This window comes from Lissotriton vulgaris, chromosome 7, assembly GCF_964263255.1.
Source record: "Lissotriton vulgaris chromosome 7, aLisVul1.2, whole genome shotgun sequence".
In the NCBI taxonomy this organism is placed as follows: Eukaryota; Metazoa; Chordata; class Amphibia; order Caudata; family Salamandridae; genus Lissotriton; species Lissotriton vulgaris.
The window spans coordinates 215641679-215657728 of NC_141695.1; the positions used below are offsets into that span (position 1 = coordinate 215641679).

Consider the following 16050-nt stretch of genomic DNA (forward strand, 5'->3'; position numbering starts at 1 on the left):
AATAACTCCATCACTACTGGTATAGTCCCCACGGCCTGGAAGAAAGCACAAGTACGAGCTCTTCTGAAAAAACCCTCTTTAGATCCAGACAACATGGCCAACTATCGCCCAATATCCTTGCTTCCCTGGGTAAGCAAACTGCTCGAGAGACACATCAACTCATCTCTCACTCATTACCTAGAATCAAACAACATACTTCATGATTCCCAGGCAGGATTTCGCCCCAGGTTGGGAACGGAAGCAGCTCTCCTGACAGTAACAGAATTAGCTAGGAAACAGATGGACTCGGGCGGCACTACAGCAATTATTTTGCTGGATCTTAGTGCCGCCTTCGACACTGTAAACACCACCATCCTCATCCACCGTCTTAAGCAAATAGGAGTTTCAGGAACAGCCATTCGATGGCTACAATCTTTCCTAGAAAATCGCTCTTTCTAAGTAGTTGAGGGCACCACACAATCCAGGTCCTGGCCCCTCAACCAGGGTGTGCCTCAGGGCTCGTCCCTGAGCCCCACTCTTTTTAATGTGTATATGCTCCCCTTGGCAGACATCGTTCACTCATTCGGCCTGGAGCTGGTCACATATACTGACGATACTCAGCTGATCGTCTCCTTGAACCAAACCATCACCTCCTCGCCCAATCTCGAGGAATGTCTAGTGGCAGTTAACAAATGGATGGCCAGCTCCCACCTAAAACTCAATGGCGATAAAACGGAGCTGATGATTCTGGGAAATCCAAACATCTCCTGCCTGCTACCAAACTGGCCCCCATGCATGGGCACCCAGCCCCAGTCCAAACCTCAAATAAAGAGCCTGGGCATTTGGCTTGATGCCAATTTGAATTTCACCTACCAAGCAACAATCGTATCTGCCACTTGTTTTGGCTTGATGCGTATGCTCAGGAAGGTACTACCACTTCTCCCCCCACAAGCCCGCAGGATCATGGTGCAAGCTATCATCCTGTCCCGTTTAGACTACGGGAACGCGTTGTACCTAGGGGCCCCAGCCACCACTACAAAGAAGCTCCAGGTCACGCAAAATGCAGCAGCCCGTCTCCTGCTGGGCCTAAACAGGCGGGACTCTGGGACTGCTGCCCTAAAAAAACTCCACTGGTTACCCATCAAAGCTAGAACACTGTTTAAATCAATGTGCTTTATGCATAGGGCTATGTGGAAGGAAGCGCCAGCAATGATCTGCTCGCTGGCCATTCCATATCTCCCCCGCAGGCCGCTGCGTTCCAGCACAGCCTTTCTGGCCACCGAAAACAAAGTCAAACGTGCCAGATGGGGAGGCCGCTCCTTCTCCTGGAATGCAGCTAAGGCATGGAATTCTCTGCCAGTCTCCCTGCGTGGGGAACCTAATCTCCTAAAATTCCGGAAGGAATTGAAAACCCTCCTCTTTAAATAAACTACATCGCCTCTACCTGTCCTCCAGTCATTTCAGCGCTACGAGGCCTCCGGGTTGTCTGCGCTTAATAAAACCCATTTAATAATAATAATAATAATACTATGGCCATGCAGGATTGAAGCGCCATGGTTGCTAATGAGCAATCTAATATTGTGCGTGTCAGGCTTTTTGCACTAGCATAACCCTCTCCACTCTGCCCTTCCACTGCTAAGCTCAACTGAGGAAATGTGATCAGCTGCTTTGGGAGAGTGTGGGAAAGCACTGGAAAAGGCCTCAAATTAACAAAACATTAAGACCGACCTAACTTACCTTTGATGCAGGGCAACAAAGGGATGGATGCTGGCACCGCAAGCTACTTGCAATGTGTCGGTAAGCGATCAATAGCTCGTAATTGACCGATGGAGACCCCGAGCATCCTTCAATGGGACAAGGAGCGGAATCTTCCTGTCCATAGCCAGTCATGGCACAAGGACCATTACACACAATTTAACAACTTCAACTTTTTCTCCCCTTTCTTCCAATGAGCAGTATAAAGCGATCGTTGTGTCCTTGCTTAATTCAAATCAGAATTCTGAATACACCTTAGACTTGTTTCGGAGATCTTAAATTAGGCAGAGATGGCAAGATCTGGCCTCACCCTCACAATACAAAGACTTAAATTCCCAAGTGTTAACAGACTGACAGTGACTACCTGTCGGTGATTTCTGGTTTTCTTTTTGAACAAAGGCATGAAAAGATGCATCCCCATGTGTCAAAGGGCTCCTCAAAAGGATTCTGTCCAGCACCTGTCTAAGTCACCCCCTTTAGGGTGGAGATGCTGTGCTTGCCTTTTTTCTTTGTCCAAGTACAAACTAGCAAGATACTTGGAGGTTGATAGACCACTAGGAACTGTACATGCACCCTGGTGATCACAACACCCCGCTGTACAAGATAGCTGCATGCTGGAATCTCACAACTTTAAATCGAGATTGCTGATGAGTCAAACACCATAACTGCTAGCCAGCCTTGGGCACCACAGCTGCCCGGAGTCACTTTCCAGCACAGCTCATGTTACTGCTTTCTGCTTAGATCCTCTGGTTCAGTGAACCACAATGACTCTACAACTCATCCTGTCCAGCTGACTTTTGCATCTCAATGAGGAACCCAGCTGTTATGTGGATGATCCTTTCAACCTTGTTGTGTTCAACTGAAATGCACAACTCCCCAAACAGGGCTGAAGTAGACAAATGTTGCCCGCGCTGTAATGCTGTCACAACTATAACCTAAATCAGCCACTGTGGGGACCACACCAGCACATCACGCCTAACTTTATGAGGTGACCATGCAATACGCTTTGGTGTGTGAATGGACTGATACTAAGGATTTGGGTCATAGGCCTTCAGCCCTGTAGCCACATTGAATCATGGCTTGTTTCAACCCCCTCCTATACATTTTAAATATCTGATGCACAGACTCATACTGTCTGATTTGCTCCTATTATTGGATGAAAACGTTTTACCTTCTCTATCTCCAATCCTCTCCAGTATTATGGGCTCCTGTCCTGACACCAATTGTAACTACCTTTATGTACCCCTTGTACTTTATCCCACTACTTCACTGTATGGCATGCTCTTTTAGAAATAACACATGTTCAACTATTTTAGTGCGAGAAGGCAAAAATAAGCGACTTATGTGCTCCATAGTGGGATGTGTTTTGTGCTGTTGGGTAATATAGGGTGGATTTGTGGGAGCTGTCCAAACTCTTCTGCTGTTGGGGACTTGGAACACTTTAATAGGTATAATTGTGGGGTCATACGGATTCTAAACTACATGCTTATATAATACATTACTACCTTTTCTGCTTTCTCATCTGTAGGTCGTGTGTCACGTACTTCTGCAGTCCGGGAAAGCTCTGATGACACTGGGGATGAGGAAGTCTCTTTCTGGAAGAAAGAGTGTGAGGAAACTGCCACCGAAACCTCTGAGCAGGACCCTCTACTACAGCGCAAATCTGCTCGCCGCTGTGTGAAGCAGCGACCTTGCTACGATGTCTTTGCTGAGTCAGAAGAGTCAGAGCCTGATTCAAAACTGGGGACGAGCACGAGGAAATCGTCCAGGGAGTCAGGTAACATTCCCGCTTCGAGGGCTCCTGGCAGCAACCTTTCTGGCTACTCAAGGGAGGTCCGTGCCCGAAGGACTTGTAGGAATCCTCCAGGGGGTTTCTGAAAACTTCCATTGGTGGACACCAGGCAGGTGTCCAGAGGACAATGCATAATCCTATTTAGTCTGACATTATTCTCAAAAAGTTCAGTGTCTATAGTCGTGTGGATTCTCATGGCGGTCTCTGGGCAGTGAAGTCACTCGCAGCAAATTGTTTTTATGGATTTGGGATTGCACCGAAGAAAACAGCGACAATCAAGGGATATCTGCTCACAGCTGAAGGCCCACTATTTCGATCATAAGTCTGTTACTGACGTGAACTCCATGTTGCTTTGTTGAGGAAACCCCTTTGGTTCGTTTATAATGATTCAAACAAGAACTTGGTCTTTTCATTGCGATCTTAATGTGCTCCCTGGTGCATTGTTGTTAATCACTGTCATCACCTTATCCAGGAAGTTGACTCCCTCTATTACTTTTGATTGACTGTATCTTATAGACAACAGCTGCTCTTATTTTGAGTCCATGCTGCTGGAGTGGCTAAATGTAATTAAACAATGCTAAACATTTCATAGCTTTAGTTGAGGTGCTCAGATTTCCTGCAGTGCACCAGGAAGTGTTCATATATCCCCTCCATTCCCAGAATAGCATTGTGGATGGTACTGGAAAAGGTGCCTGAACTATGACCATAAAACACCCTGCCGGTTTACTTTGCGCTCCTCTCCGGCCTCCTGTGATCTCCCCTAGTTAGTTTTTTTTTCTTCCTCTTACCGGAATATACTGCCAAAGCATAGCTGTCAGTAAATGAGTGCACACTTTTTTAAAACTTTGAAACTACGGGCATTGAGTTTGCACTAATATATATTTTTTCCCGTATTTCGAATTCTTTCTAGCTGAGATTTTGTGTCAAATATGTGGTTTTCCACTGAGTCTACATCCATTGTTTTAGCCTGCTTGACCTCCTTTTATGTGTACGGTTACAGATTTATTATAGACGCCAGAAGGCATGACTGGTCTTCGGTGGTCCAGCCTCTGATATAATTGTTCCCTTTGCTTATGTAGAGGAAACTGGTATTGGGCACTGCAGTCTTTTATACAGTAGACCAGAAAGGGCACTTCTCTTTATTTTAGTGTTTATTTTCATAGCTGATTTTTAGGAAGACCCTAGGGCAGATTAATGGAAGCATTCTTACTTGCCCCACATATTGCCATTAACTTGCACAATTCTGAACTTTTTCGCTTCCTTCACAAGAGGCTTTGAAGGCTTAATAAACGTTCACACTTTACTGAATTTACTATTTTACTCTTCTACTGTACCTCATCTGTTTCAGACACACAGTTGATCTGATGAGCAATAACTGCATATCCTTGGGAATGCCACACTGAACTATCTGATGAGGCTTGTTTCCCTCCTCTGTGTTTTCTTAGACTGCGACCTAGTTGCTGAGTTCTAGTGTGAGTATCCTGACTTTGGAACCATCCAAGAATAGTTTATTTTAGCCTTCAAACTTGAATCCCGAGAGGCCTGGCCTTAACTGGCAAATACTAATTCTCATGTCTTAACAGAAGACACAATAATAGTATTGAAGTCCTTCAGCACTGTTTAATTAGCAAACCTCGGTTTTTGATGCCTGAATAGCATTAAAAATTCTTAATATTCGACTTGCCGAACTACAAGATTAGCAAGTTCTATATTCACGGCCAATTCTTATGTTTGGCACCACATAGTCTTTGGAATGCCATGTAAGGAATCTGATTAAATTACGTGGGTTTAAGCCTTTGAAGTACTGTGGGTTAGAAAAATCTGATTTGACACAGCCTGGCCATCACTGGTCAAATCACTCAGGAGTCATTAGTTTCATGCATCAGTTTGCCAGTGTTGTATACTAAACTAAACATATTCCTATTTTTTCACATCAGCCTTAATTTGCCTGATAAGATTATTTTCCTCTGACTTGAAAGTAAGTCCAGTACACTAACATTGATTGTCAGAACAGAAAATTGTTCTTGGATTTGAACTCCAAGTCCGTACCGATGGATTATTCTCATGCAGTGTTTCCTCCTGGGGCTCTCAACAAAATGTTCTCATTTTTCAATCTGTGGAGCTTGTTTATATTGGTGGTTAATCAAATTGGCAAGCTCTGTACCGCCTTTGAGGAGCAATTGGCCCATCAGCCCTGTCTTATGTGATCTCTTCAGTGAGCGGGAAGGGTCGAAAGATCAATCGCCTCATTCAGTTTCCTAATAAATAAGGACGCTAGTATGAAATCGTAAAATAATGTTGCTTTTACACCCCTCTTAACACTGATAATTGTGTCACTTTCCATAGACACCTTGTGAAAGGAACTGGACAGGCCCCTAACTGGATCTGTGAACAATGATCATATAGTCAATTTTTGGCATTCCTTATGTTGGGAGCCTCCTTATGATTTGTCGAGCACTGCTTATCCTTGCATGGAAGAATCTGCAGGCAGTGGGCCATGTGCTTGTAAGGTATAGGTTATCCTATGAGGGAGCTTGAGGTGGGGGGGGGTGATTATGTGCGGTGTAGTATAGTTACTTTGTTAGTAGCCTACCATATCTTTTTGGACAGCACGTCAATGCGCTCTTCTCTCTGATTTTATTAAGTTAGAGGTTGTAGAGTGGATGGGCCTTGTAGCCGTCTTCAAGAGTGTGTTGATAACAAATTGCTGTCTAGGTAAGACTCAACGTACTGACGTAGGATGAACTACTTAAATGTGTAGCTCTCCAACTTGATACATCACGTTTTTTTCTTTTACAATGGATCGATGTAGGTTGAACTTTTTTCCAGTGATGTACTCCCTCTTCATGTCAACCAGGTAGCTCTCTATCCGAGATGTATATATGTATATATGTATATATGTATATATGTGTATTATATATATATATATATATATATATATATATATATATATATATATATATATCCCTGTTGGCTAGTTTTCGTGTTTTTTTGCCACTGTTAAACAATTGTGGTCTCACTGTTCACAGATCTGGAGGGTTCTTATTATTAAGCGGCAGTTTATGGAATGTAGTGTTAACTGGGTAGATGAATACCTATGTGATTGGCCATTTTAGGTTCATAACAATAGTTTCCTTAACTTTGTCCCCAAATTCTCAGGCTTTTCAGACTGTGATGACCCTTTTTCTAAAACTAGTGTCCATTTGGGTTTGGGCCATCTAGAATTTGTCCAGTTGCAGAGTTTTGTATTGAGACTTGATATACGTATTTGAAGCATTTATGAGGGTAGCAGCCAGTGTAGCATGCAGGCTATTGAGATGTTTACGCAATATTCTGTTTTGCTCATGTACTTGATTTGAAACCATGTTGGTCTCTTAGATTCTTAATGTATTACACAAGGGACTAAGTGACGCAATGAAGTTGAGAAGGAGAATGATCAGGTGGCAAGTCAGACCAAGATGAATAATGAAACTTGTCTCTTATATTTATATTCCATCAGTGTTCATGGGCTTTTAAATACTAGTGTGAAACAAGCTCCTCTGGTCACTGCTGCTCCAATTGTTGAAACAAAAGTTGTTTTACATCTCTTAGAAACCTTGCATCAAAGCTATAATACGGTAGTTGGAAGTCCTCATTGTGTGTACCCATGTGTAGTTTACTGTGACTAATGGTTTCAAGTTGACTGTCAAAGTTTGCTCTATGAAGAGAAGATCCGATTTCTATAGACTAAAAATATTCTGAATTGTGTAATGAAAAGATTATCCTGAGGAGGCTTCAGAACACATTCTTTAAAGCCCTTAATTAATCTGATGTGACTGAAGAGTTGATTTCTATTGTGGCATGTCCAAGTATTCAGTTGAAAAATCTAACTAGCAAATGGAGAGTCCAGGGATAGCCTCCAGCCTTTGAATAGCGACTGTTGCAATATTTTTTTGGTTGCGCAAAGGACTTGATGATGAATTTGTAGCTAAAATCAGGTGCTGTTGTAATTTCTAAGCACAATTCAATCTGACCAAACAGCACATAATTTCCCTTGCATTTCCTTTTCAATGGTCTTTGTTTGCCAGTGGTCCCCCATCCAAAGTTACCATTTCATACTCTATCAGAGCGAAACCATTTTGTCCTGCGAACATGTAATCAGAAGGACCTCCACAATCACAACTTCCTAGAAGGTAGCTCATGAGCAGTGTGACAAGCAGTCTTTTAAAGTTTGTTTTCCTTACTCAGGCTGGCTGCAGCTGCTGTGCCACCTGTATTGAAAATGTGTGCAGTATGTTGGGAATAGAGAGGGCAGGCTATAAGAGTAATCGGTACTCCCTGTTGTAACCAATTTCGTCTTTATGCACTGCCACTTCTTTTCACAACAACCCACCCTTCAGTTTCCACCCCTGTATGTACTTAGGATAATGCCATTCTACTTACTTGAGGTTAATAAATTGATTAAGCAACTAATTGGGGACACATAGGAGGCGGGCCGGGGTGCATGGGTGGACTGTGCATTTTAGGCATAAGTAACTGTAGCTTAAGCATATTTTCCAATGCAGTCCTCAAGGTGTTGCTCTTCTGGTACTCATGGATGGAGGCTGTTGAGGACTAAACTTACAGAAATAATTACTGCAGGTATGTAAAATTCTTTCCAGAGAAGCCAAGTGACTTTTTCCTGAAGAAACACTCTTAAAACAAACTATGGACTTTATGAAATCTTCAGTCTTGTAGGGTTGCAGTGCGGGTGGGGAGTGGCGAAGTGCTAAACTTCAGTGCACAAAACAGTAATAGTATGGATGAAGCCATCGCTCTGGGATGATGGTCTTAGTCCATGCACCTGATTCCATTGCATTTGCAGGCGCCTTGTCCTTCAATTTTCAGGTGTAGGATTGCGACAGTCACCTTCCTCCGTTGCCACGAAACAGACATTTAAATGTTTCATACAAGGCTTTGTCATTACCTAGCCTACTTCTATCTGGGGGCCCTTGCTTTACCTGAACCATAAGGGTGGGATGGACGTTGTTTTTCTATGGATGTAAACTCTAGCAGGTGCATAGAAAAACAATTTCAAAGGTGTTTAGGTTAAAGATTTAAATTGTTAATCTCTAGCAATCCCTAACATTGGTAATATGCCCATTTTTCTGTGTGCTTCAGTGTTCAGAGCGCCACTGAAGGTTGAGATGTTTTTAGCCATCTGTATGTTCTTGGGGTGGTTTGCTAATGTTGTACTGATGAGTTAATTTGCTTATATGTATGTATTAAATAGTTTTTCATTCTCATATTTTTAAAATATTGCAATGTATTAGCGTATAACATTTGTTTTTAGCAGTAGTAGAAATGTAATACTTTTAAAACACTATACTATAAAATACAGTGGGATACATATTAAACATGCACACTAGCTCCATTAAATGGCATCTCTTCTGCTGTCCTGATTTGTAAGGGTGCAGTTTGTTTGCTTTTGATCTTCTGAAGCAACTTCACCTTTTAACCTTTTAAATACTGAGAGTTGGCACTATCTGTTTTCGTGCAAAATTGAGGCTAGATGTTCCCATGTGACAATATTTTATTTCAATTTTTATATAGTGGTTAATCTACGCCATGTCACCACTTTTGATAGTGTTTTATAGTATTTGTTCAGAAAGCCACATTTAAAGTAAAACAACATTTGGTGATGCAGAATAAATATTTAGACCAATGTTTGGCGGTTCTTGTTCACCGCAGTGGTTGCTAGAGGTGGGGATTTAGTTCTTAAATGGTTGTGACATGTGCAAGCTGTTGATTTTCTTTTCAGTGACTAGAGCAGCTTCTAGCAGTGTAGATGAACTGGCAGGCCTAATACAAAGCACTTCAGCCTGCACCCATTGATGGAACGGACATTTGGCCAAGATTTCGGTTAACCTTTTGATTTCCTTAAACCATTAATTTGGATTATTACAATCTGGATTCTGACAAACGAAAACAGTATAATGTATAGGTGCTATCAGTTTGTTCCTCCTCATAGCTGCTAAAACATATCACACACCTTGTACATGGTACATAGTTTGATTTGTTGTTTTTGTATTATGCTAGAGTTTTTGCCTGGATGAAGAACTGCAGAGTGCCTCAAACCAATCACATTCGATAATGGACACTTTATTTTAGATTCCAAAAGTTTCAAAGAATTTTGTTTTTTATTTCTTGGTGTTTTCCTGTTTTGTTTCCTTTGCTATTCCCCCACCTAGACTTAGATCAAGGAATGATAATACGAAGGTTTATAGCTCTGTGTGGTATTTTAATATTCTCTATAAGAAATATGTCTAGTGTGTGTAAATGCCCATACCTCTAGAATTTTGGAAAGTTCTCTATTGCATTGTAAAGATTGAATTGACTAATTATCCCACTTAAGTGCATTTTTCAGAGAGGCTATAAAGTGTTCATTTCTGTAGAAGGCACACTTAACACACGATTAGACCAAAACATATCCTAGTCCTGAATTAAATAAATTTGTGTAATGTGAATACATGTCCCCTATGGCTGAAAGTATTTTAATCAAGTTAAAACTGTACAAAATGGATTACATAATCCATGTTGTGCATGTATGTTCATCTGTCCATTTTACAGGCAGTAATAGGATGATACTACAATGTTAGCAGAGGTCCTATACTTCATTACAGGCCATTGGCTTTTCCATACAAAAACATCTGTTTAAATACATTGAGTATAGGTAGGGAAGGCAGTTTACTAGAAGGTAATGGAAGGGGCAAACCGTAGTTCATTGAATCCCCAGAAATGCAGTTAGTAGGGTCTTATCTGATGTATGATTTTTAGATCTTCATTGAGGAATGTGAAAGTGCTGCTGTCTGTAGCCAGCAGCATTTTATTTTACTCTTAAACTAACCGCATCCTATGCAGGCTTACGTTTGAGCAAATCTTTTCATAGTCTTTGATAGAATAAAGTCCTTTTTCTGAAGCAGCAGTGCCTACTTGTTAAGGAAGGAAAAGGGTCTGAAAAGCTCATGGCACCACTTCCCTCCCATTTAAGACAGTGCTCACCTTCAGTGAAACACAGTTGAACATTACTGCCAATCTCCATCCCCACCTAACCGTTTGACAGAAGTGTAATCCTGCAGAAAGAAAAATGCAGCTGAAAATGACTTTTTTGTAATATTTGTAATTAAATAAACATGTTTGAGGTGTAATTTGTGTTTTAGGCAATAAATGATTGAAAGATAAACTTGTATTTGGCACTCTGTTCATCCTTCTAGCAAATTCTTGTAATATAGAAGTGAAGTTCTTGGTTGTATACAATTTCATTGGCTGGATCTGACTGTTAGTACTTCCAATGTTGACAGAGGAGGGACCTAACCCACATGGCGGTAGTTGTTTGTCTAGTATCAATTTTTTTTAATCTTGGCGAAACCAGAATTATGTCTTCATTTCTGTCAAAGTTTACATCTTTATAACTAGGACACATCTTCGGATTTCATGAATAAATTCTATATACAGAAGAGACCGAAAAAAGGATTACTTTTAAGAATACTTTTTGATTTGCACTCTGCGGAATTAAAAAAAAAAATAGCTTTGGATTATGTGGCAAATCTTTTAAAATCATAGCCAATATGTCTGTGTGGAGATCTATATTATTTAAGTTGGGTATTGCTCTCCAAACTTTACTTTTTGCTTGGAGTTAAACTTCCTTTAGTTATTCGACTGCTTGTCAATTATTACATTGCAGTCATTGGTCAGACTCAAATGGTTTGCAAACACTACACAGTATCTGGACTGGGAGCGCTTCATATGTATTTGGTACATAATCACTTCCAAAGCTCTCCTTTAAGAGTTAAGCTATTTTGTCTATTAAAGGAATGTAACTATTTGACACAAATTTCCAGATAGATCAAATGACGACATCGGGAACAGTTTTGTTTGAGAGGGGCACAGGGCTCCGATAAGATCCAGAATGATTAGCGTTGGTAACAGCTGCACTAATGATTGTGTCATTTCCAAGATGATTTGGTTTCGGAATGGTGGTCATGGGAATGGAGCCAGCTCACCAATAATTTTGTTTGGTAACTGGGGATTGTGGGTAGGGGGCTGGACTTGGAACACTTGGTTTGTTGAGGGCAGAATTTGATGTACGGGTCATACTAGGAACACTTTGTTTGGATAAATGAGTGGCCTGTAGAGAGGGGTAGACGCAAAATGATTTGATGGAGGTGAACATAAAAATGGGGAGTATGGCAATACACAAATAGTTGTTTGGGTCATGTGGGGCCAAGATGAGTTGGGGAAGATTAGTTTGGTATCTACATTCAACTGGACAAGATGGCCGAGTATCTACATTCAACTGGACAAGATGGCAGAGGGACTTTACTTGCATCTTTTTGTAGTCTCAGTTGATGGCTGCTAATGTTACACAAACGTGTGTGTGTGTGTATGCATGTATGCGTGTGTGTGTGTATATTATATATATATATACACACACACACACACTCATGCATTATCGTAGTTAGATTTATTTTACTTTCACCATACATATTTCAAATAAGTAGCCAGTGCTTTTTTATTGGTATTTACGGAGGCACCACATCATTTCACAGATCGTGATAGCGAATTTTCTTGAAATTATTAATCTACTCAAAAACAATGGAAGTAAGCTTTTAACAGCTTATTTAAAGTCACACTTATACAATCCTTAATCGGGCTGCCTCATTGGGTCGTCCCTTCTTTATTCCGCATTGCCATTGCTTGATGACATCGCAAAGCCGCTTCAGAAATTGTTTTGAAACTAATAGGAGAATGCTATAGGTGCCTTAGTTTGTGCATTGTCACTAAAATACATGTGGGGGTGCGCTCCACCCCAGAGACCTGGGTAAGATAATTTTACAAGTGATGTCCATCTAGACCCTTACACTTTCATAGTCACACCTCTAACTTGTGAAATAAACTAGTTAATTGTTTCATAGACAGTTGCTTTCATATCCCAGTGAGATCAAGAAGAGGTGTGAACCGTAGTTCCTACTTAAGTTAAACAAATAGCATAGAGGTTGAACATGAGTGCCAAATCGACTGAAGAGCCTGATTTCTTACTTGGGGCTGCCCCATGGGCATTAACATAAGCACTTGAAGCATTGTAATGTAATTGTTGCATACCATTCTTTGTACATGTTTTTTTATTTTTCACTTTTCTGAAATAAAAGCTTTAAATCTGATACAATTGCTTCTTTGCATAATGTTCTACATTTGGTAATGTAATAGCCATGCCTTCTTTAAGTGAGGAGGGTGGGGGGAGAAACTAATCCGCGATCATCCTCAATTTGATGAATTTGCACATTTGTAGGATTTCAGTTGATGGAATTTGGAGCAAATCTGAAAAGCAATCTATTTCTTTTGGAAAAAGTGTTGGCTCACCGTATTCCTGCGTCTTACTTAGGACTTGATTGTAATGAGTACAGCCTTTAATGTATGGGACCTTAGAAGGGCAATGCCCATGAGGAGGAGGGCCACTTAGATGAGCGGTTTCGAAAACCCATTACACATGAACAAGAGATTGGAGAAACTAATCATCCCACTTCTCTGCAACAAAGCCCTGAACAAATTACAGCATGGAATGGCAGCCTCGTCTTCATGTGCAAGACCTACTTTTCTGCACTCCCCTTTTACTGCTCCTATTTGGTGATATTTTCTTAATTTGACTTTCACATCCTTTTCATTATGTGTACTTCTACTTAATTAGCATGAAAGCTCCGGTTCACCCGTTGCTCAGTGTTTGGTACAAGTGAGCAGCGGTCCACTGCCTTTGCAACTGGTAGAGTTACTCCGTATTTAGTTTCACTTTCATGTGCATTTTAAATGGACCATCAGTTGCAGTGCTGCACCCTTCATTGTAAAAAGAACCTAATCGGGTAACTGTGTAAAGGCATACATACTATGTGGCGATAACTCAGTTGAACGCCAACATTACTAAAGCCATACATTGTTCAAGAATGCAAAAGTTCATATTCTTATCCTTGTTATTTTACTTAAGTAAAATGTCCGAATTACCTCATTTCCTTTTTCCTTTGTTTCATTGATTGGTCCTCCTCCAGACACATTTATCCCGTTTTAACCCATTGAAGCACAACTACACATGTCAAAGGATATTGAAACAGTTGACACTTGATAATTTCCTTGACTGACTTATATTCTTTTATAAGAGCACTTGTCACCAGCTAAGATTGAGGTGGGTCCTGCTCCAAATAAAGTGCCTTCCCTCCAGTAGATGCAACTAAGTTCCAAGAAGCTGACATTTTTCTTCTTCTTAGTTTTATATAGCGTAATCATGACCCAAAGGTATCGGGCCCTTTGCATGCGCAGCAGTTGCGTTACACAAGGACACATTCATTTTTTGGAGGCACGGGGAGATTGTGATTTTCCCAGAATCACAGGATGTTGAGCGGCAATCCCGAGAGACTAACCCGGTTCCCCAGATTTGAGATCGCCCGCCTTAGCCGTTAGGCTAGATAATAATCAACCATCCACAACCCCAACAAGTGTCTCCTAAAGAAATGCTATCTCTGCTGACTACCTAGGGAATAGTGTTCAAGACAACTGGCCACACATCCATGAGCTGCAGTATGCCTAGTTTTAAAGATCTGATTTATAGCATCATTTTAGCTGAAGCAGATGCGCTGTAAAATTGAATATGTAGGACTCCCTGGCTCGTGGTGATCAAGGATACGGCATGGCTCTTATCCATTGTAGTCTGTGTGTATTTGTGGACTACAGACCGTGAAAAACACTGATTTGAGGAGCCTTGCTGATGTATCTGCATGCTCACTGTGTTTTAATAGGACCTTTGTAAAAATTGTGGCTCTACCCACGTTAGTTTGTAAGCTATTTCCTCCAGTGTATCATACTGTTTCTCCTTACTTCCACCAAATGCCTTCCTGATAAAGATTTGACATTTGTCCTGGAGAGAGAATACTTTTTGATATATAAAGCAAATGCTAGGTTTTGAATAGGTATACACTGGTTTGCCCCTTCCTTGTTTAGACAAAAATAGTTTCTAGTCCGAAATCCCACACTGGTCTCTGCTTCCATCTTTGAATTGTGTTTATCTTAAGTACATGGCTTTCTGACTACTATGAGTGTGCAACGTTTATTTGACTTTCTCAGTTACTGTATGCACACAAATAAGTGCCAAATATTGATTTGTTAAGTCAGAGTACAAAATGCCTATGTTAGGGAGATATGCCCTGTTATAGTCCTTGTCCTAAGAGATCATACAGCATGGTACCCATTGTAGAGTTGTACGCCTGTATCTCAATCAGTTGTTCAGGAAGGATCTAGGAACCTTTTTAACCAGTTTGTGTACTTTTTTTTACATCAATAGAGATCTATTGAGCCTGAACCTAAATGTCGTCCTTGTTCAAAAAACCCAATCTTCACTGAAAAGTTTTTGTCTTTGGTTTTTAAATTTTTTTTTTTAAAGAGCAGCATTTCTTACAAAGATATGTTTTTGTTTGACAATTGGGCACCCAAACTATAAACGGTTAGCCTAACAAATTTGAAAGTGCAAGCAGATTTTGGTATTGTTAGCTTCAGCTAGAGGGTGAATAACAAAGGAAATAGGAACCAAACTTAAATAAGGCTATAGTATGATGAAACATCAAGGCTGTTTCTTCCGTCCATTTCCAAGACACATTGGTTTCAACACTAACAAAAGTCAAGCAAAGGTGATCATTGAAAAAAATCCATCTCCAAAGCATCTGACGTATAAAAAAGTACATTCATAAGTAACACCAGGAAAAGGAGGAAAAAACCCATTACCACTGAAATGACAAATTCTTCAAGTCAAACAAATACTTTGTAGTACTGTAAACTTGTAAATGCTATGCATTAAAGGCCACAAGTTTCATAATCGATTCTCCTTCCGCTCACCCTAACATGCCCTGTCCAACTAGCTCAAGTGAGTACTAGAGTTGCTTCAGACATTGAAAGCAAACTGTCAATCTTCAGGTCAGCTACACAAAAACTACTCCAACCTTTGAAGCCCCAAGCTAGTACAGGTGTACTGTGGTGATATGGCACATGTCCACAAGCTGAAAACAATAGGACCGTTGCCAGCGATTGACACCGATACTGTCCATACTTTATACTTTACTTTGAGGATCTTGTTGACAGAACTTCCTTATCTAATTTGTTCATTATGGCCGACGTGGCTGTTTGCATTTGAGGAAAAGTTTTTCTAGTTCACTTGCAAGATGTAATGCCTCTGGGACTGCTCTAAATAAGGAGTCCTTAAAACTTTTCACTGGCATGTATCCCTTTCTAGATGCCCTTATGTAATAGGGCGTCTGTAACTTTTTTTTTTTAATCCTTGCTTGTGTGCACATCTTGTGATTTGATCAATTAAGAGATCATTTAGGGCAGCAGGTGTTATGAAACACCATCCGCAAAAAGCATGTTTCTCTCGGTTCTATATCCAACTCCATTCAGTTTGTCTTTCTACCCCTCATAGGTGATCGAGATGTTCTTCCATTTGGCAAGTTATTGAGAGAAGGTGATTATACTTA

General features: G+C 40.7%; 1 protein-coding gene across 1 annotated transcript in view; it reads left to right on the forward strand.

The window, feature by feature from the left end:
* KMT2B (lysine methyltransferase 2B) overlaps positions 1–16050 on the forward strand; it is a 1030490-nt gene that overhangs the window by 216503 nt on the left and 797937 nt on the right. The window contains exon 7 of the mRNA XM_086929980.1: positions 3263–3511. Coding sequence (XP_086786106.1) covers positions 3263–3511 — 249 coding nt within the window. The remainder of the gene's footprint in view (positions 1–3262; positions 3512–16050) is intronic.